This window comes from Channa argus, chromosome 5 (genome assembly GCF_033026475.1).
Source record: "Channa argus isolate prfri chromosome 5, Channa argus male v1.0, whole genome shotgun sequence".
In the NCBI taxonomy this organism is placed as follows: Eukaryota; Metazoa; Chordata; class Actinopteri; order Anabantiformes; family Channidae; genus Channa; species Channa argus.
This window is the reverse complement of record NC_090201.1, coordinates 28,376,012-28,395,985: the sequence shown is the minus strand read 5'-3', so window position 1 is coordinate 28,395,985 and position 19,974 is coordinate 28,376,012. Positions and strand designations below refer to the sequence as shown.

General features: G+C 41.1%; 3 protein-coding genes across 10 annotated transcripts; all 3 read right to left on the bottom strand.

The window, feature by feature from the left end:
* Positions 1 to 671: 671 nt before the first annotated feature.
* zgc:77375 (uncharacterized protein LOC402927 homolog) lies at positions 672 to 7,212 on the bottom strand. The gene is made up of 9 exons (XM_067505416.1): positions 6,233 to 7,212; positions 4,896 to 5,087; positions 4,192 to 4,304; positions 3,081 to 3,174; positions 2,654 to 2,687; positions 2,084 to 2,258; positions 1,790 to 1,966; positions 1,208 to 1,376; positions 672 to 866 (listed from the first exon to the last, which is right to left on the bottom strand). The coding sequence occupies exons 1-9, from the start codon at positions 6,326 to 6,328 to the stop codon at positions 672 to 674; spliced, it is 1,245 nt and encodes a 414-aa protein (XP_067361517.1). The 5' UTR covers positions 6,329 to 7,212.
* A 155-nt stretch (positions 7,213 to 7,367) lies between these two features.
* isy1 (ISY1 splicing factor homolog) lies at positions 7,368 to 13,800 on the bottom strand. The gene is made up of 11 exons (XM_067505417.1): positions 13,655 to 13,800; positions 12,206 to 12,228; positions 12,027 to 12,078; positions 11,702 to 11,767; positions 11,407 to 11,449; positions 11,196 to 11,308; positions 10,687 to 10,804; positions 10,479 to 10,601; positions 8,318 to 8,433; positions 7,648 to 7,740; positions 7,368 to 7,569 (listed from the first exon to the last, which is right to left on the bottom strand). The coding sequence occupies exons 1-11, from the start codon at positions 13,655 to 13,657 to the stop codon at positions 7,462 to 7,464; spliced, it is 858 nt and encodes a 285-aa protein (XP_067361518.1). The 5' UTR covers positions 13,658 to 13,800; the 3' UTR covers positions 7,368 to 7,461.
* A 1,576-nt stretch (positions 13,801 to 15,376) lies between these two features.
* On the bottom strand, positions 15,377 to 19,843 carry cnbpb (CCHC-type zinc finger, nucleic acid binding protein b). Of its 8 annotated transcripts, XM_067505408.1 has the most exons (7): positions 18,239 to 19,712; positions 18,037 to 18,137; positions 17,803 to 17,918; positions 17,391 to 17,419; positions 17,171 to 17,257; positions 16,371 to 16,569; positions 15,377 to 16,274 (listed from the first exon to the last, which is right to left on the bottom strand). In XM_067505408.1, the coding sequence occupies exons 3-7, from the start codon at positions 17,903 to 17,905 to the stop codon at positions 16,222 to 16,224; spliced, it is 471 nt and encodes a 156-aa protein (XP_067361509.1). In that variant the 5' UTR covers positions 17,906 to 17,918; positions 18,037 to 18,137; positions 18,239 to 19,712; the 3' UTR covers positions 15,377 to 16,221. The 8 variants fall into 8 exon arrangements, with proteins under 8 accessions (XP_067361509.1, XP_067361508.1, XP_067361510.1 ...); XM_067505407.1 differs by lacking the exons at positions 18,037 to 18,137; positions 18,239 to 19,712 and adding an exon at positions 19,719 to 19,843; XM_067505409.1 differs by lacking the exons at positions 18,037 to 18,137; positions 18,239 to 19,712 and adding an exon at positions 19,719 to 19,841 and having other exon boundaries at positions 17,192 to 17,257.
* Between the last annotated feature and the right edge of the window lie 131 nt (positions 19,844 to 19,974).

Sequence of the window (19,974 nt, the reverse complement as noted above, 5' to 3'; positions counted from 1 at the left end):
TTTTCTTGTAACTAGGAAGAAAAAAAATACTCAAATGCTAAAATAAAACTGGGAGTGATAATTTAAAGGGAACAACAACAATCTTTTGTTTAGTTATAACTTTAAAAGTATGAGAGTTTAAACTAATGAAATTATATTCTCTGTGTTTGTAATATCCAGATGGTGCCGTTTGTGTTTTTGTTCTGAACCCTTAATCTCTGAAACTAAAGTTAAGACAGCTGCATTATACAGACAGGTTCTGTAGTCTCATTGATGTAAATGGAGGGAACATAAACTGAAATTTACTACCTTTATAAAAGTAGAATTTATGTTGGATTACATTGAATAAATTTTTTACAAACTTCTCCATCAATCCACACAATAACCAAAAATGACAAATTGAAAACATTTAAAGAAATTATTAAACATTTGAATAATTTAATCTCACATTTAACTCCCATTTATGGTGCAATGTATTTCAATAAAACATAAAATGTTTATGTTTACAAACCAAAAATTAAATCACAGCTTATAGCTCGTTTTATCTGGAAACATTTGAAATCACAGACCTGGCACCAACCAACCACTGTCGATTAGAAGATTAATTTAAAAGCAGATTCTTCACAATTCAGAGTAGGTAAAGGTTCAAAGAGTGGGTTGACTATAAAAAATAAAATACCCTGACCTACAGGTCAGGGGTCAGAGGTTACAGCCTCCAGCTGCAACAGCAGGTCGACTGCAGCCTCCACATCCTCCACCACATGGTTTGGCTCCACCAAGTCTGGCTCCAGGATTAGGTCTCTGTGACCATGGGACACTGTCTGTGTGATGATGCTGGTCTGGTCACTAGAAAACGAGGAGCGTGGATTGTAGACACCTGTGCACACCTGAGGGCAGGTAAAACATACTGATAATGTGAGGGTTTGTGATTACTGTCCTGCTCCTGGGTGATTAGAAGTCATTAACAGTAAATCTTAAAAAACAAAAGAACACAAGGTGTAAAACAAGCATCAGTAGAGACAATGGTCGAACCTCTGAATCATTATTGGTGGTAGTAGGTAGTATTTACCTGTTAAATGTTAAAGCTACTCAGTAAGAACAATGTTTAACATTAAAAGAATATTCAGGTAAATTAATGTATTTTGTTCAGATGTGTTAATAGTGCACCAAATATTATTGTTACTGACAGAAATTAAGAGTCTGAAAAGAAACTAAAAACCCTACGAACCAGTATGGAGCGACATTGAGCAGCAGCTGACACCAGCTCCTCCTCCATTGCCATGTGATTCCCAGTTCCCTTGGCAACAAGCTTGGTGCTGGTTGCCATGGCAGTGAGCTGCTGAGCCAGGTAACGGTTGTACAGGTTGGCACCGTAGATGTCCGTCATGAGGTTGTCACTAGGCGACAAGGAAGGTTTGTTTTCATGTCAGTTTAGATCAGCAGTGGGACAGGTTCAGTCATGCACCTGATAAAGCAGATCTGTATGTTTGATTGCAATTGGAGCAATGAGTTCTTTTAGTGCCCCTCAAGTTGCTGCCTGGTGAGAATTTGTCCCTGAAAAACCATTTCAAACTGGATTTTTAAAGCAGCAAACAAGATAAAACCATCGCAGATATACAGTGTTTACAGAAAATGTGGGGCAATTTGTTTACAGACAACGTTACAATTTGGTTGCAGATGGTCTTATGAACAGTTTGGTTAGAGACAGTGTTATGCATGTTTCAATTACAGAAATGTGACAGAAAGTTTGGTTACTGATGGTGTCACAGACAGTTTAGTTATAGACTATGTTATAGTAAGTTTTTGTTACCCGACAGCATAGACCGTAGTCAGCTTGCGGTCTTGGTTCTGCAGCCTCAACAGATGCTCGGCATACTGGTACATCAGTAGACTGGGTTTTCCAAGCGCCGCCTGGTACTGCAGCTCCCGACCTGTCAGCTTCCTGTAGATGGACTCCAGACACAGCAGGAACATCCCATGACCGAACCTACAGCAGCACAGTGGGGTCAAACTAAAAACCCACCGTCCTGACAGATGTGGACACAGCTTATAATTATAACACCTAACAGATCAGTTTTTGACATAATGGCATTGAGTTGGTTACCGTGGTGATGGTGCCTCCGCCATCCACATCAGATCCATGTTGCAGGCCAAAACTGGCAGGTGAGCAGACACCTGAGAATCGTACTCGCAGCTGGGACTCCCATTGGTCAAGAGCACGTCAATCAGCAGCTGCAGGTTGGTTTCCCATCTGATTGGCTCTCCAAAAAGGATGATCGCTACAACAACACAGGAAGTCAGAGATAATATAAATTCAGCATTTTGTTTTCTTCTTTATTCATTCATTTTTTTCCTTTTCATTTGCTTATTTGTATCTGTGCAGTGCCAGTCCAAGCCAGGTAGAAATTGAGGAGGGTTTTGTCAGAAAAGGCTGTGACAGATAAACATCTGGACAATGATCAGCTGTGGCCACCCTGAACTTCTGGGATAAACACAAAGGACAACATACGTTTTCATTTTGTAAAAATGTAGAGCACTTAATATTGTTGTACTTGCTGGAGTTACAGTGCACCTGGTAAAAACACGCCGATACAGAGTCAATTAAATGTAGTCAAATGTAAGTAAACCAGAGGAAGAGCATTACATTCTATTGTGTGTTGTGTGGCCGTGTTACCTTCTATTTTGGGAAGAGTGGAGAGAGGAGATGACTGAAAGAGGAAAAACACTGTTACATCACTGATAATCAAAGCTTCATTAAAAGTCTAACAAGTTTAAGTCTTCTGGATTTTGATCTGGACCTGGGATGATGTGGTCTAATTTGCCGTCTTCAGTATAGGTTCATTTAGCCCTCAGTCCAACAGTAATGTGTAAAATTTATGCAAAATGAGGAGGCGCCATTCACATATTCAAAGATTATAAGATTCAAAGACAATTTACGGACTAAAGAAGCTGTATGAGGAAAAAAAAACACCCATTTAATTTTAGTTGGAATTTAATGGTGGAACCTGATTGAGTCCTTAGGCCTTAGTCAACTAAGAACTTAGGTAGGAGTTTTTAAACTCAGTGAGGACAAACCAGCATCAACTGTCACAGGTACTCACAGTTGGTCTGGGTGTCCGGTCATGGTCCACCATGTCCAGGTGTGGGTGATGGTGTCGGAGCTGCTCAATGCTCACCACATTTTGAAAACCCAAACTGATGACAACTTGGTAAAGACTTATGTTATGAGACTGTCAGACACAGATACAGCAATAGGATGAGAGGCTGTTCGCTTCCCTGACAACTGTCACTAAGGTTGTTACATGAAACAACAGTCCTCAAAACCGGTTTCATCCTGATTTGCTAGGACTCAAAGGATTCATCTGAACAGAACCTTTAACTCCAAACAAAAATGGCTAAATCTGACTGATGTGTAGCTCCCCTTTAAACACGTTATTTTATTCTACATTATAGCAAATATAAATAAAATGAAAAGGTTTTCTGATTTTATATCAGTAAAGATAATGCACATATGCATTTTGTACATAGGTATGTGTTGCACATGCATGTTAAAATTAAATTTGTCCTCTGCATTTAACCCATCTGGTGGGGATGGTGGACAGACACACGCAGTGCTCAGGTAGCCAGAGCTGAGTGTCTCATTCAAGGACACACCTGGTGCATTGACTGGAATTTGATCCTACAGACTTATCTCGGCCTGATGCTTCATTTCAATGGGTGGTGTGTATTTAATCAAAATGACCCGACTGTGCGCTAGTGTGAATTAGCTATGAATTTGCTGGCATAAGTGTTTACTTAAAAAAATATAAAATAAAGTAAATTATAAAAATCTAGGAGATGTAACTTGTACAATACTTTGATGCACAAATAAATTATTCTATGTATGTACTGAGTCAATCAGGCCAAAACTACATGTTTAACAGAATTTTAAAAACTGAAAAGTGTTTTATGAAAATTGAACAAAAGATTTTAAAATCAGTGGTTATCATTGTCCCTTTGTTGACTTTTTTAAAGTCTACTTTATAGAGTCTAAGTTTTACTAGTACAAGACCTTCACAGATTAAATATTAGAGACCATGTAAATGTGAGCTTCTCTGCAGCTTGAGACATTTTGGCCACAGTTTTGTATTCTAGGTCTATGGTAAAAATTTGACCCCGACAGGTCAAAGGTCAAGAACCAGTGAGGGATCAGAGGTTGGCGGTGAAGGATACGTGTTAGCGATGTCGATCACTGGTCCCTGTCCAGACACCAGGACACATTTATCGTGGAAACGCTTCAACATTTTCAAAGGACCGTGGGAAAGAACCACCTGCTCCGGAGTGATCTACAGGAGAGAGGTGACATGACTGGTGGTCCACTCACAGCATAGCAGCAAATAGCTCAAAACTAATACATAAAAATAAATAAATAAAAACCATTTTCAAAAAAGCTGTGAAGCTGTAAATACAAACAATTTTTAACCTATATTTGAAAATCCATAAAATGTTGAAATAGACATTTGATTGTGGGTTAAAATAGTCCATCCTCATTTCTGGCTTGATCTTTTATACCCCATCATGCTAACTTATTGCAAATTAATCTTATCGGCTGTGACATTAAACCAACTTTTGTAGTTACCTGTAGCATTGTACACTGAAATTACTACATCTATTTGAATTAAATGAAAACACAAGTGAATTGGCAACAGAAGTGAGTCCAACATAATAAAAAAGAAACCATGAACTAAATGACAAACATACACGTGGCTTTCAAATTTTCACCTTCACATATTAAAAAGTCAAAAAGTGAAAACTGAGTTGACAGCGTCAGGATTTTAAATTGCAAATGACTTTAGCTGCAGTACTGGCAGTGACCACTGGGTGAGTGGGGGCGCCACATCATCCATTTGATGTCAATCACCCTCAGTCTGTCTCACCTTTATGTCCAGGAGGTCAGACAGCTGTTGAGCCTTGTGATGTCTGTGACAACTTCCTGTATTGGTGACAAAGACGACAGGAAACAGGAAGTTGTTGTTTGCATCAAGAAGCTTTCTGAAAGCTCGCTGAGCTGCTGGGATCACAGAGCGTCCACGGAGCAGGACGCCGTCCACATCAAAGAGGATGCCAACCTGATAGGGGAGACGGACACAAACAGGTGACTTTTATTCACTAGTTTGTTTCATGTCCATGAACAAATAAATTGTCAGCTGGTTAGAAAGTCTTTTTTTTCCCCATAAAAGGTTTTTTTTTTTAAATGCCAAAATGTTCCTGAACATTGAAGACCTGAAGAACATTTAGCATTTAGCCAAACCAGTGGTGGGAGAAGCACTCATGCCCTTTACTTCAGTCAAAAAATACCAACAACACTGCAGAAATACTCACCGTCAATCCTGTATTCAAATTCAGTACCGTCAAAGACCTGTACTTAAAGTATCAAAAGTCCTTTGTGTATTACATGAGCATATTGTTACATTAAGGCAACATTTAAATGCTGGAAGTAAAGAGAAATCTGAGAACAATTAAAGGTTCCTCAGCACAGCTGGAGCTCTTTTTGATTAGGGCAAAAAACTGTGTAACACTAGTCCAGTTTTTAGGACCTGGATGACTGAGAATCTTTAAAACACAAATTTGTATTAATTTTTCTTTGATGCAGATGTGTGGTTAAACATGTTACAGACTAAAATGGAAATCATTTGATGGAACTGGTAACAAAGTCTTTTCTCCTGACTTTAGAATTGCAAAGCTTTTTACGTTTTAATTCCTCAGCACAGGACAACAGCTGTGGCTGGAGATATTATGTTTAAGTTTTCCATCTGTCGCTTATGAACACAAGATGTCAGAATTGGTTTGAAGAACCATCTTTAAACTGGTCTCCTATTGTTCGTCAAAGTCACTGTTACCTCACATCTGTATCATTCTCATTAGCTCTACAGCTGGAAGGAAATTTCATTCACGTGGACTCATGGATGAACTGATTAGAAGATAATGACATAAAAAAATCTTAATTTGAAAAGTATTTAGTAGCTACACATTATCTGTCAGACAAATGTGGAGAAGTAAAAAGAACAATGTCTCCGTCTTACATGTAATGGAGTAGAAGTACATAACTGACATACTTGACTAAAATATTAAATATTGTTTAAACATAATACCTGAATTAACAGACTCCCCCAGGATGTCTGACCTCAAATCACCTGAAAACCCTAAAAACTTAAATTGGACACAACCCAGGACCCAATAGGGCAGGTGACATCCCCATAAACCAACCACTGACCTGTCTGCTGGTGGACAAGTGTCTGAATGTCTGCTGCAGGAAACCTCGACCCCACATGACGCCTGTGTGCGGCAGAGCAGCAGAGCCATTGCTCATTTATACTGACACAAACGTGACGCCACTGGAGGCAGGACCCAGACGTAAAGGGTCATTGTTTTATTATCAACAAAATCCCAACATTTTCATCCTCAGTTACATCCACGCGGAGTCACATCAGCTGAACAAACAGGAAACCACCTGATGGAGTCTGAGACAAACTCAGAACGAAGCAGCAGAAATGCTGAACTCATCCTCTGGACGTTAAAGACAACTTCCAGAAATACTGGCAGCAAGTGAGGCAGAAGTTAAAAGTTCCACACAAATATAATTTAACTCATTTACACCCAGCAGATCTTACATTAATAAATTAGCATCTAACGTTTAGTCTTTAACATGTGAATGCTAAACTTCCTGAGAACCTAACAGAAGCATCCTCGGTATCCACATAAAAAATGTGCCCACATATAAAGACATACATTCATTAAATAATTGAAAGCAGCTGACAGACATTCTCCCTCACATGCAGCCTTCAGTTGTTAATCAGCCAATCACATGCTGCAGCAGCAGCAGCCCCCAATCAACCAATCAGCTGCCAGACAGAGCACGAGACAGGACACATTCTGCTGCTTGCCACTGTCTCAACATTGTCACGAAAATGTTTTTTCTATTAATGACACTAAGCTCAGGACATGGAAAATGTTGAAGACAGGGTTTGATGATTTTATTCGTGCTGTGGACAAGACTCAGATCTGTTGTCTCACACAGTCACAACAAGACAGAATGAACTGTAGCACAAGGAAATAAGTCTTTATGCAAACAATCAAACTTGATCATAGCAGCATAAAACAATTCTGGTATGATGTGGAACATTCATCAGGGTTCTAAGTATGCAGGACAAATGTGTGGAGGTAGAAAGGCTCAGCTAAGCTCTGTAGCTGCTGCTAAAATGACACCTGTCTGTCTATGGTCAAGGTGCATCATGGGTAATGTAGGCACCCAAGAAGTAGTGTGTTCTGACAAAGATAGAAAGAATGTTTAAAAAATCTGATTAAATGTCTGCGACTGTTTAAAAAAAAAACAGTAAAATGTGACAAACTGAGCTTAACTATGTTTATTAAGAAATGGGCTGTGTACAAAATTCCATATTTACATCAACAGACAGACACGTTAAAGACAGACAGACACACAGGTCAAAGTCCCAGCAGAGTTCTGGCTTCTTGACTTTGAGCCTGAAGAGTCTCACTGGCGTAACGCTGCAACAACTCCATCTTCTTCCTCCGGACCAGGGCCTCCTCCACCTGTCAGACAGAGGTTAGGGTGAAACCACTCATCAAGATCCTCAGAAGGGTGGAAAAACAAACACACGTGGGTCTCACCTCTCTTTGTGAGGGAACAGGTACGTGAGAAATGAAGGTGACTCCTCCCTCTTCTCCCTCCTGCTCCTCCCGACTTTCCTCATCATCGTCAGGCTGCACGGGGACACAAAACAAACACACACTTACTGACACCAGTAAGGTCAACAGGGGTCCAGGCAGACGTTTAGGTTTAGTGGAACTTTGGAAAGTTTGGTCAAACTGAGTTGAGGGAAACTGATTTTTCAGTTCCACAAACAGATCTTTCAACCTTAGTAACCAAACCTACTTTTTCTCTTTTGCATTTAGTCCTTGTGGCTGGTGGATCAGTTTCAGTGTCAAGCTCAGTATATTCAGCATAGTCCTGCTGAAGACCACTACATCTGTCTAACATTCACTGAACTTTATCCCTTATCAAACTACTATCAACAACCAGACATAAAATCTCTTCAGCCACAGTAAAAACAAACAGTTAACCTGATTTGAGATCAGCTGTGTCCCTAATTACCATGACAGCAGAGACAAAAACATGCAGTTGTATAAGTGAAGTCTGGCAGCCTACACTGGTCTGAACAAACCATAAGAATCTTGTGATCCTGATCAGAAACTGTTCTGCAGGTGATGTGCTGTAATTAGCTGATCGCTCTGTCACAGCTGATTGGAGGAATGATGAGTAGGTAAATGGACATTTCACCTCGTCATTGTGGACAGTGTAGATGCTCTCCTCTTCCTCCTCTTCCTCCTGTTGCTTCTCTCCGGACAGACGAGACTCTCTCTCTTTTTTCCACTTCTGCACTGCGTCCATCACAACTGCACGCAGACACAGACAACAACAACAAAAACAATCAAATTAGGGCTGTGAATAATCACACATTTTACTGTAATTAATCCTAATTATTTCGACCGACCTGAGCCAGAGCATATGCTTCAGATGACAGGTCAAAGGAACCACAGATGTGTTAAGGAGAATATAGATGCCATGGCCCCTCTCATGTGAGTGAATATGAACAACTGAATAAATTAGCATCTATTTATACTGTAACAGCAACTTTAAGGCAACGTAAATGCATCTATCAATCAATCACTGCTCGAGTTGAGATGTAATGGAGTTCAAACTCCATTAGACCTTATGAGGGCACAGAGGTCACGGTGAGGCCCACAGTGACAAAGGGCTTCACAGCAAATCAACTGGTAACTGTAATTTATAATGTGGGTTAGGATTCCCCTCAGATTAGGGCTTTTTTTTTGATAACTTATGTGCATCGAGTTTGGGTCAGTTTTTTTAGGTCCCTTTCATCGTCTATGAAGCAATAAGTCCTTTACAATGACCTTTGTTTTGTTATTGATGCAATAATATCCCCAGTTCTTAACAAAATATAGATTTTTTTTAAATGATTGAAAATTATTGTAGTAATTGAGTCCACCAAGTGTTCTATAGCACAAAAGAAGAACAATTTCCCACCGAATTCTAAGGATGTAAAACTTGAAATAAATATACTGTACTCTATACTGTAATATACACTGAATTTACTAATTTCTCACTTTTATCTAAAATGACTTAAACCTTGAGGAGCCTGAAATAAACTTTAAAATTAATAAGACCTGAATCACTTCTCTGAACAAGAATTTCTTCACTACTTATTTCATATCGACTGGGAAATAAATCTATGCTATTGCTGATGTTGAAAATGCTTAGGATGACGCCTTTTATAATTTGATTACTAAGCACGATCCATATGAAAAAAATAGAGTAAAATTTTACAATAATTCTTGGTTCACTTGGGTTGCAATCACTTAAGCGTGTCACACATTGTGTGACGGTAATTCATTCATGCAAAACACAGAAATGTTTGTCTCTAGACTGATTAATATAAGCTTTGATCCAAAAAAATGTGAAATGATTCATTTTAATAATCAAGTTACTTAAATTTCTCACTGAATAGTTTCAGCAAAATCCCACTGGATCATAAAACCATTTCAGGTTTTATTTAACAATGGATTCTTGATTCTAAACTAATGTCTTCTTCTTTTCCTTTCGGCTGCTCCCTTTCAGGGGTCGCCACAGCGAATTATGTGCCTCCATCTAACTCTGTCCTCTGCATCCTCTTCACTCACACCAACTAACTTCATGTCCTCCCTCACTACATCCATAAATCTCCTCTTTGCTCTTCCTCTAGACCTCCTGCCTGGCAGCTCCAACCTCAGCATCCTTCTACCGATATATTCACAGTTTCTCCTCTGAACATGTCCAAACCACCTCAATCTGGCCTCTCTGCCTTTATCTCCAAAACATCTAACATGAGCTGTCCCTCTGATGTCCTCATTTCTGATCCTGTCCATCCTCGTCACTCCCAAAGAGAACCTCAACATCTTAAGCTCTGCTACCTCCAGCTCTGCCTCCTGTCTTTTCTTCAGTGCCACTGTCTCTAAGCCGAACAACATTGCTGGTCTCACCACCGTCTTGAACATCTTTCCTTTCATTCTCGCTGATACTCTTTTATCACACAACACACCTGACACTTTTCTCCACCCGTTCCAACCTGCCTGCACTCGCCTCTTCACCTCTTTTCCACACTCACCGTTGCTCTGAACCGTTGACCCTAAGTACTTAAAGTCCTGCACCTTCTTCACCTCTGCTCCCTGTAACCTCACCGTTCCACCTGGGTCCCTCTCATTCACACACATGTATTCTGTCTTGCTGCGGCTAAGCTTCATTCCTCTGTTTTCCAGAGCAGACCTCCACCTCTCTAGATTTTCCTCCACCTGCTCCCTGCTCTCACTACAAATAACAATGTCATTCTAAACTAATGTAACGGGATTAAAATTAATGTCACTGCATTGTGAAAAAAAAACACCTTGTTTCTCGTACTGCGCCTCCAGAGGAAGCAGGACTCCATCATCTTCATCTCGGTAGCCGTAGTACTCTGCGTCTACTTCCTTCATCAGCTCCCCTCTAGTCTTCCTTGGTGCTGGGGCAGCTGGGAGCCACATGAACAGTGAGGACCAAAGATCACGTTATATTTACTATGTCAAAATGTCTGTGACTGTACAGAGTTTACGTACGTTCTTTCTCGAACAGCTCTCGGACTCCAGGCAGATCTCTGGCTGCTCCAAAGTATTTGTACCCTCTGTTTCCAGGAACCTCCTTCCCCTCATGATCCAACATCTTTGGGCCAACGCGCTAAAACAAACATCAACAAATCCTCAACACGCGCCCAGATTATTCCATCTGATGTTATTTTGCTTCAGGATACAGGATTGGATTTGTATACTGGATTTGTTAAGATTTGTTTTTTACGTTCCACAGCCCAAAGTGGAACCAGTTTTCAGCTCCCTGACTCACAAACACCCCCCCTCTGCCAGCAGGACCCACTCATCAGAGGATCAATTAGTGATAGTGCCTTATTTCCATGTTCCTAATTCTGTTACTGAGTGTTTTTTTATTTCATGTAGCTCACACTGAAGGGAGATACTGTCTATGTGACTCTGCTGTATAACACCAAGTGAGACTAGAGCTGTAAATAACCCAAAGTTCTGGTTTCCACTGCGGATACTGGTTTATCTTTGCTTACAGCGTAGTCTGGTCCCCCGAGTTCCTTGATCCGGACCTCCCAGTGACCTTTTTCTCTCAGCAGCTTGTTGATCTCATCATTCAGATCCCGGATCCTGAACTCCCCAAGACCAGCTGCAGGCAGAAGGGTCAGAGAGAGGTCAGACAAAAAGAGAGAGAGATAAAGAGAGAAAGAGACGCACACGAGTCCGAGAGATCTGGTTTAAACTCACCATTCTGGATCTGAGCCACCTTCTTGGAGATCTCACTGATGATCTGAAACACATGCGGTTCACACACGTATCAGTACAAATGCAGTACACACAAAACATGGTTTAATGAGGGCAGACTACAACCCAGGATGCTTTTTACTATCAAATAGCTAGTTGTGTTGTTTACATGGGACTGATGCTGGACTTATCTCCCAGCAATCGAGAATTTAGAGACAAAAAGAAGTTTCAGAATTTCTCAGAAACAAGGTAACTGGCACTTGTGCTTATACTGCACTATGTACTACAGAGTAATTACCTGTCTTCTCCACTTCTCAGCTTTAGGAAGTTCGCTGCACTCTGATGCGAGGAAAGGTCTCCGCTCCTGTAGAAACACAGGTCAGAAAGAGAGAAAAGCTCAGAGAATTAGACACAAATATTCTGGTTGTCGTCTCTTGGTAAGACCCAGATTGAGGAGACTCCTCTTTCTATTTGTAACCAATTATTTAAAAAATTCTTCTCTTCATCTACTATATGTTCTCATTATTTAGAACTTTAATGGCAAAAATCACAACTAACAACACAGCTTGTGCCCCCCCCCCAGTAACTGTGACAGAACAGTAGAATGTAAAGTAGAACCTGACCTTGACTTTTCCCTCTTCCAACTGAGCCTGTCTGAACCGAGCCAGAGCCGTCCTGAGAGACAGAGGAAGATGGTTAGAAACACAACATCATCCTCAGAACATGAGGCAAATCCCAGAACACTCACCCCCACCCCTGCACACACACACACACACACAGACACACACAGTACAGTACTTACATGGCTTTCTCTGCATTTCTCGCCTGCATAGACAGACAGACAGACAGACATCAGTTAATAATTGAAAATACATTAATCTGCTAATAATCAATTAATTTTAAATGTCAAAGATACATGATACCGTTTGGCTAATGTTAAACTTAACTGAACTAAACTCAGCAGGAGTCAAACATGTTTAAGCAGATAATTTACATTAACTATGAAAGCACTTCATGCACTAAAATATTCTTCCGGAATATTGCTAAATGACTTAATAAAACTACTGAAGAGTCTAAACTTAAGCCCCAGGTGATTAAGAACTGAGTTGTCACCAAGAAGCTCAGACCAGACGCTATTCAAAAGCCAAGAATTTTATCAGAGCCTGTTTGTGACTGAATCAACACTTTAAACTTTCTGATGCGATCAATAAGATCCTCTGAACATTGTGTGACATTTTGATCACTTTATTGCAATCTAATTTTACAGATTACTGTACTGAGAAACTCTAGAGATGAAACCTTTGTGTCTCGGCCTGGTGCCTGACTGAGCAACAAGATTTTAAGGCCTTTCAGAATAAGAACGTCACATCAGCTGGGTGGCAGTAGTTTAGTTAGTACGTTAGCTAGGTTCCATTCTGAAGTGTCTTTGGGCAAGTACTACAATATCAAGCATTGACACGTGACCCACTAGGGTCAGGCGAGAAAACAACACTGTAAAAGCACTTTGGATAAAAGTGCTATATAAGAAACCATTTAATCTGTAATGTTTGTGGTTTTATTACAGTAAAATATGGTTTTGTTAAATAGATGAGTTGTGTTTATTTTGCTGTTTCTGAGCTAAAATTGTTGCATAAATACATTTACTGATTTACTCCACACGTGAACTAAATAATCCTAAGAAAGTTTCACACCAGACTCCGTTAACAAAACAGGCACTTTATCACGGACTGTGGGACCAACAGCCCCTCACACAGTCATAGTAACAGTAAATCTGACACGTTATTCAAGTTTACACTTATGACTATGAACTTTGCACTCAGTCTGAATCTGTAGCCCGAGTACTGGAGGTCCATTTATAATATTTACTGACCTGGACCAAATAAAAATGGACCCAGAACGGACACAGCCCAACAGAAGTAACGTTATGCTGACACCAGACCCCTTTTAAAATTATGTTACTTAAACGCGCACACGCTGCCTGAATCCTTAGACAGACTATGTGGAAACACTTTAGTCTTTGGACTCGTTAGTGATCGTTCCCTGAAAGGTTCGTCCCAGACGTTATGACTTAAACTATTTTTACTAGGCTCAAAAGTTTGTATATGACGAATATTCATCATCGTTGCTGAACGGAGCCATTAGCTCATTAGCCCTTAGCTTCTTCAAACAAGCTAACTAAACTCTGGCTAACATCTTAGCATGCAAACTATCTGTGATAAACTATAACTGATCACACTGATTAGCTACTCACCATCTTTGTTGCTGGTTTTTATATTTCTTTACGAAATTACAAATCCGGAGGAAAACTGAAGCAACATTAGCTTCCAACGACGCACACACCGCAAGAAGCGGCGCACTTGCTTCTTCTCCTGTTTCCGGTTTCCTGGCGCGTTGCCGCTGCTCTACTGACACCTGCTGGAGACCTCCACTCCCAGCACCCACAAGGAGTTTACACGCGTAAATACATAGGAACTAATGAGGAGATAATTTTAAAAGTAGTTTTGTGTGAAAAAAAACTGCAGAACTCAAAAAAGTAATGACCAGAAATTGTCCCAAGAAGAAAACCTGTCTCTTAGCCCCACTCACAAAACCGTCACTACTTCTGCCTGTATTGGGGCCTTTACTCTGCTTATGGTCGGCCTGACAGCCTCATCTAATTCTGGAAGTGGGGCTTTGAAGTGGCCATGCCCACACTAGTATTTCTACAAAAGGACCACCTCTGGGTGTACCTCCACTCACATGGGAGACATGAGATCGACAGCACGAATCCCTACCTCAGTAACATAAACTGCCCTGAAAGAGGCCCAATGACAGAAGGCACACAGTTCTGGAATTCATTCCCTCTGTGTACATCCTGTGTCCTGTGCTGAGGAATTTAGAGACCTGTGTGTCAGGGATGTGGTTGTTCTGTACTGATGGCCCCGACTCAACGCATCAGCTGCCTTTCAGAAGATTTCAGCACATTCTCATCACTCACTACTCATCTCATTCCACCACCACTTATTTATTATTTATTTACTTTTATCATTCTACATTTACTGCACTACACTGTTTACCTGCTGTTTTTTTTTTGCACATTCCAATGCAATTGCACTTTTTTTTTACATGCTGGACATTTAAATGCACTATACCGTTTACATGCCGCTCTTTTTTTTTAACACCCCTAGCACACTTAACTGAACTGTACTGTACTGTACAATAGTATACAGTAGGTTTACTGGTCGGCACTGTCTTGGGTCTTGTGTCTTGTGTCCTGTCCTGTGTTACTTGTGTTGTCTGTCTACACTGTCCGTCTGTACTGTTTTTTCGTCTGCACTGTTTGCACTTGGTTGCACTCGATGCACTTTATTATAGCTTGTGTTGTTTGTAGCACCTTGGTTCTTGGAGGAACGTTATCTCGTTTCTACTGTGTACTGTGTACCACTGTGTATAGTAGAAATGACAATAAAAGCCACTTGACTTGACTTGACTTGACTTGATTTTCCTCGCCTACTGGGCAGCTGGAGTCCACCATGGTTCTGCAGTGTATTCTGACGTTTAAATGTAGCTTACACATTGTGGTACTCATTGTCTTCCAAATACTTTATCCTTTAATACGTGAAAACTGCAACAAACTTTTATGTTTAACACATATCATTTTGGTTTGCCATTAGTACTTTTGTTAATGTCATGCTTGTTTCCATCTATAATTTCCCTTGTAAATTCCATTCTTCTTTTTGTCTTGACTGGTTGAAATGTGAATGCATAAACATGGACTTTATTAACCAGCTTACATTCAGCAGCTAGCTCGAGAAAGCCGATTTCTTAACTTTCATGTAAATGGGAAAGCTGTTTTATTACGAGCAGATTGGTCTTATTCTCTTCTGCTGCATGTAAACACAGATCTCAGTAACCAGGTTTCTGAAGTAGAGTCTGCTGTCTGGGCAGAATTGAGCTTCTTTTAGTTGTGAAATAAACAGCTTAAACAGAAAAGTGTCTTTGCTCCGTTATCGTCCTCCTCCACCATGTTTTATTGTCAGGTTAAACTTACAGTCTGCAGAACAACCAAAAGACATTTTTACAGTAGCTCTAAGTGATATATTGTACAAAAATAACATTTGGATCTTTTGTGAAAACATCTCCTCTCCCAAAACTTAAAATTGTTTTTTTTTAATGTGTTTTATTATTATTAGTTTTCTCCGTCGGTGCCATCAGATTTAAACAGCAACAAAATACACTTTTAAAAATGAATAATTCATGTTTCTCGTCATTCTGATTGGCTTGTTCGTCCTGCGGTGTGATTAGCTGTTTGCTGGAGGTGGAACCAATCACAATTCTTTCAGACAATATCCAGAAAAATAAAGTTAATGTCGGAAGATAAAAACTTCCGGTGCTTATTTTTTCCTTTGTTATAGCCCTGCCCACTTTAGAACTGGGGGAGGGGCTTTCGTAACTCTCTCAGCCAATCAGCTGGGCTGAAAGGATTCTGAAACGCTTTATATGTCATGATGACGCTACCAAAACTAAAAACACAGATTCTGTTTTTTTGTTTTGTTTTCTTTTTTTATAAAGGCAGAAGAAACGTTTTATTGTCCGGCCCTCATCCTCCCTCTGCCCACTCTGATTGGCTGCTATGAGGCTGAGTGACAGGCCTCGCAACAAATGAGAAGAAGAACATCAGAGGGAACGAATAAAGAGAAAGAAAGAAAGCAAAAAGAAAGAAAGAAAGAAAGAAAGAAAGAAGGGGGGGGGAATTCAGAGGTGGGGGTGCCATCTAGGCCGTGGCTTCGATGGTGCACTCCTTGGCCAGGTGACCCGACTTCCCACAGTTGTAGCAGTTCAGCTCTGATGCCTTGCTGCAGTGCACGGCGACGTGGCCAATCTCCCCACACCTGCAGCAAACAGATGCACTGGTTAGGCTGGTTCCACTCGTGTACCTCTATTTACCTGTACTTCTTAAAAGAAATTCACCTAAAGCCCCAGTTTACCTGTAGCACTTGACCTTCTCGCAGCACTTCTGGATGTGACCAAAGCCGCCGCAGGAGTAGCACTTCTGCTCATGGGCATGGTTGCAGTCCCGTGCCATGTGTCCAGCCTTCCCACAATTGTAGCACAGCTGCTCTCGCTCTTTCTTCGGCTCTTTGCAGTCTCTGGAGATATGACCCCCTCTGCCACAGTTATAACAGGCTGCAGGGATGACAGCAGGCGGAGTGTCAGGTAGATACACCGGCTCTGTTCTAATGTCACCTCAGGTCACCTAAACTCACTTCATGCAGCTTTTAGAGGTATCAGTCACTGAAGGACAAGGACTAGTTTGTGCTGATGAGGAATGACATGGAGTTCCCCAAGGCTCCATTATAGGGCCACTATCTTAGATTAAAATATCATAGCTGAACATATACAGGTGTATAACCAGGTGACTGTGGTGCACTGAACAAATCAGCTGCACATTCCAAGAAAAAAACGCCTGAAGTGAGATGATTAGGTTTGGAACCTATGAACAGTCACCACTGTCAGCTTCAGTCACTAATGTGAAAGATCACAAACGGGACAAAACAAGCTGGAGTGGCCCAATCAGATAAGAAATCAGATTCAGCAGGGTTTAGAAATCTTTGTGTTAATAATAATGTTATAGTAATGCTATGATCACAGGTCTCAGCTCCTCACTGACATTAGGAGACATCAGTCCATTTATAGTACTAGCTCCTATTTGTCAAAGATTTAAATAACTACGAATACTTTACAAAGCACAGAATGTTTTTAGATCTTCTATTAATTGTTACATCACTGTATTCTGGTGTGTCCTCACCGTCTTCAGTCCTCTCACAGTCTCTGGCGACGTGTCCAAGCTCCCCACAGCGGTAACAGAACAGATCTGAAACACAACACATTACTGAGTCAAGTATTACAGAACTTTATCAAATAAACAGCATGTGTGATCACCAACAACTCTCGGATTGTACATGTTCATGTGATGTCAACAAAATATAACTTAAAGCTTTCAGAACCTGAGGAACATCTACAACTTTCGTTTTTTCTGCAAAAAGAAACAAAATAACAGTCATTTGTACAGATTTGAAACCTGACAAGTGAAAATAAAGAGACTAAGTAAGAGGCTAATTATTTAGTCAGTTAATTAGTTTAATTGTCAGCCAGCATGACCAGGTTTGATATTACTTTCATGCTGGACCTCAAATAGCTCCAAACAAGCTATGATGTCATACATGCAGCTGGTTTTCAAGTCCGATTTAAGATGAGAACAAACAAACTGTCCTTCAGTGAATGAGGAAAGCTAAACATACACATGCAGCATAGTCCACTGCGTGACACTGATGAAGAAAACTAAATACTAAGACTTTCACTGTAAAGGCCAGAGCCAAGCAAGAGTGTTAGATATTGACATGTTTGAACGGAAGTCACCTTTGCCTCTGCCACGGCCTTTCCCTCGTCCTCGGCCAGCACTCGGACAGTTCTTCACCCAGTGGCCGCTGCGGCCACAACCGAAACACTCATTACTGCTCATCACCACGACGACGCTGAACAGAGACAGACATTTTATTATAATTAATTATTCAGTTTTCAAATACAGACGACCAAACGTCCTAACCAACACTCCTCCAGGTTAGTTTTGATGTGACCCACATCTGTACACACCTGCACCCGCATATAATTCTGATTTAACACACATCTGGTTTAGCAGACCATAGAAGATGAAACCCTGAACAATCTGAGGCCTGAAGACTCCTTCCCTGTACCTAGGACAGAGAAAGAATTAAGTCAGCAATGACCCCCCTCGTGTTTAGGTCCAGATCTGCATCTGTTTTCAGCATTGCTCCAAGTACAATCCTCCGCTTACTCAGTAGAGGCCTCGCACACAGACGTAATCCACCATCCTTTAGGAGAAAGGTCTGGACCGGACATCTCAGTCGAGCTCAATCCTGAACTGGATCAACTCAGGTGGTCTTAAGGACTGGCCCTGCTTAGGCAAGACTCATCATCCTCTCATCGGTCAGCAGAGTTTAGTCCAAAGCAAACACTCACTCTGCAATGGGACCATTTTAAACAACTTTCATTTGACAGAATGTTGAAGCCTCATATTCACCCGGACTCGAAATGGGACCAGTCCACGTTGGAGTTATTCGTCCATCGCTCTTCATTTCTCATGATGAGAGTCATTGTAGAATAGTGAACACATCCAAACCAACCACTCTTTACATTTGTGTTATTGTTTTCATATACATAAATAATTCACAAAGTTCCCTTAAATAGAGTGACTTTGTGGACCAGAAGACAGCAGGAGTTTATTATACTAATGTGTGTAGCTTTAAATGTTTTTATATTGTTGTGTTTTCACTGAACACTGAATTTAAACAAAGAAAAAGAGCAGCTGGAATAAGAAATGCTTAACAGGTTTTCATTAGATTTACTTGGAAAACAACTAAAGCAATAAATAGATTGTCAACACAGACGGTGATGAATTTCCTGTTGAGGTCTCCAGTTTTTTTATATCTGCAGCAGTGTTGAGTGCTGAGAACCAGGCGTCTATCTACAGACACCTGGACTGCATCAGAATCATCGCCTTAGTACTGTGCATGAGAAGTATGTTGACATACTTGTCAGCACTAAAAGTGTTAAATCAGCTCCTATTTACCTGCTGCAGGTTCAGTGATGTTTACATCCACCAGAAACTATTATCCATTTATAGATCATTCTGGTTAAGCAGTGCATGTGGATCATAATACTTTTGCACTATTATATAAGTAAACTTTCTAATGCAGTGCTGTGCACTTTGACTTGTATCAGAGTATTTCTACACTGTGGTAATATACTTGAGTACTTCTTCCACCACTGTAAAATCTCCTTCAGTATCGATCACTTTGTGAGTTGCTTCAGTCTTTGAAACAGCAATAAACACGACCATTGATGAAAAGCTGGTTAACGTTTCCTAGCTTTTGTAGTTTGGTTCCGTTTCGCAGGCTCTGCAGCAGCACCGCCCCCCAGATTTCCCGCGGCCTCACGTCGTTCACATGCAGCTGCGAGCGGAGACTCCCCTCCGGCAGGATCCGCTCCACACGCGGGAGAGTTGCTCCTCCGACTCGGTCCTGCAGGTTTCCGCGCTGGGTGTAGGGACGGAGGCGGCCTGTCAGCGGGCCCAGCACGGTCATATTGTCGGCTAGCATGCTAACAGATTAGCACATGTTCCACAGCAGACAAACAACGGGAGACTGTCCGCTTCGCAGCGTCTCCGCTCCGGCATGGAGCGGCGCTGCAGCCCGGCGGCAGTGAGCCTCCTGTGGGGACAAAAGAGTGGATCGATGGTCGGAGCTGAAACTCACCTCAGACCCGAAACCGTAGATGTTTGTTTTCTATCCTCCTCTGCGCCACACGCGGTCTGCACACGGCACCACGCATCCTGCTGCGTTCATGACCAGGCACAGGTGGCGAAAATGATGGTAAAATCAGGACTTTACCTGCAAAATATCACTGACTGAGGCTACAGACAACAACAGACAGATACTCGGAACAACGTGTTTATTCGGGGGAGTTCTAATGAGAAAATAATTTAGTTATTTACGCATTGGTTTTCTTTAA

Bases quoted from the DNA above. Each gene is read 5' to 3' on its own strand.
- zgc:77375 (XM_067505416.1), bottom strand. From the start codon at position 6,328: ATGAGCAATGGCTCTGCTGCTCTGCCGCACACAGGCGTCATGTGGGGT. The intron at 5,088-6,232 runs GTCAGTGGTTGG...CTCCCCTATCAG, and splicing joins ACTTGTCCACCAGCAGACAG to GTTGGCATCCTCTTTGATGT. The intron at 1,967-2,083 runs GTAACCAACTCA...GTGCTGCTGTAG, and splicing joins GCGGAGGCACCATCACCACG to GTTCGGTCATGGGATGTTCC.
- isy1 (XM_067505417.1), bottom strand. The intron at 11,309-11,406 runs GTGAGTTTAAAC...TTCTGCCTGCAG, and splicing joins GGTGGCTCAGATCCAGAATG to CTGGTCTTGGGGAGTTCAGG. The intron at 7,570-7,647 runs GTGAGACCCACG...TCTGTCTGACAG, and splicing joins CTGTTCCCTCACAAAGAGAG to GTGGAGGAGGCCCTGGTCCG.
- cnbpb (XM_067505402.1), bottom strand. From the start codon at position 17,905: ATGAGCAGTAATGAGTGTTTCGGTTGTGGCCGCAGCGGCCACTGGGTG. The intron at 17,258-17,802 runs GTGACTTCCGTT...GTTGTGTTTCAG, and splicing joins AGGCCGTGGCAGAGGCAAAG to ATCTGTTCTGTTACCGCTGT. The intron at 16,275-16,370 runs GTAAACTGGGGC...TGTTTGCTGCAG, and splicing joins GAGAAGGTCAAGTGCTACAG to GTGTGGGGAGATTGGCCACG.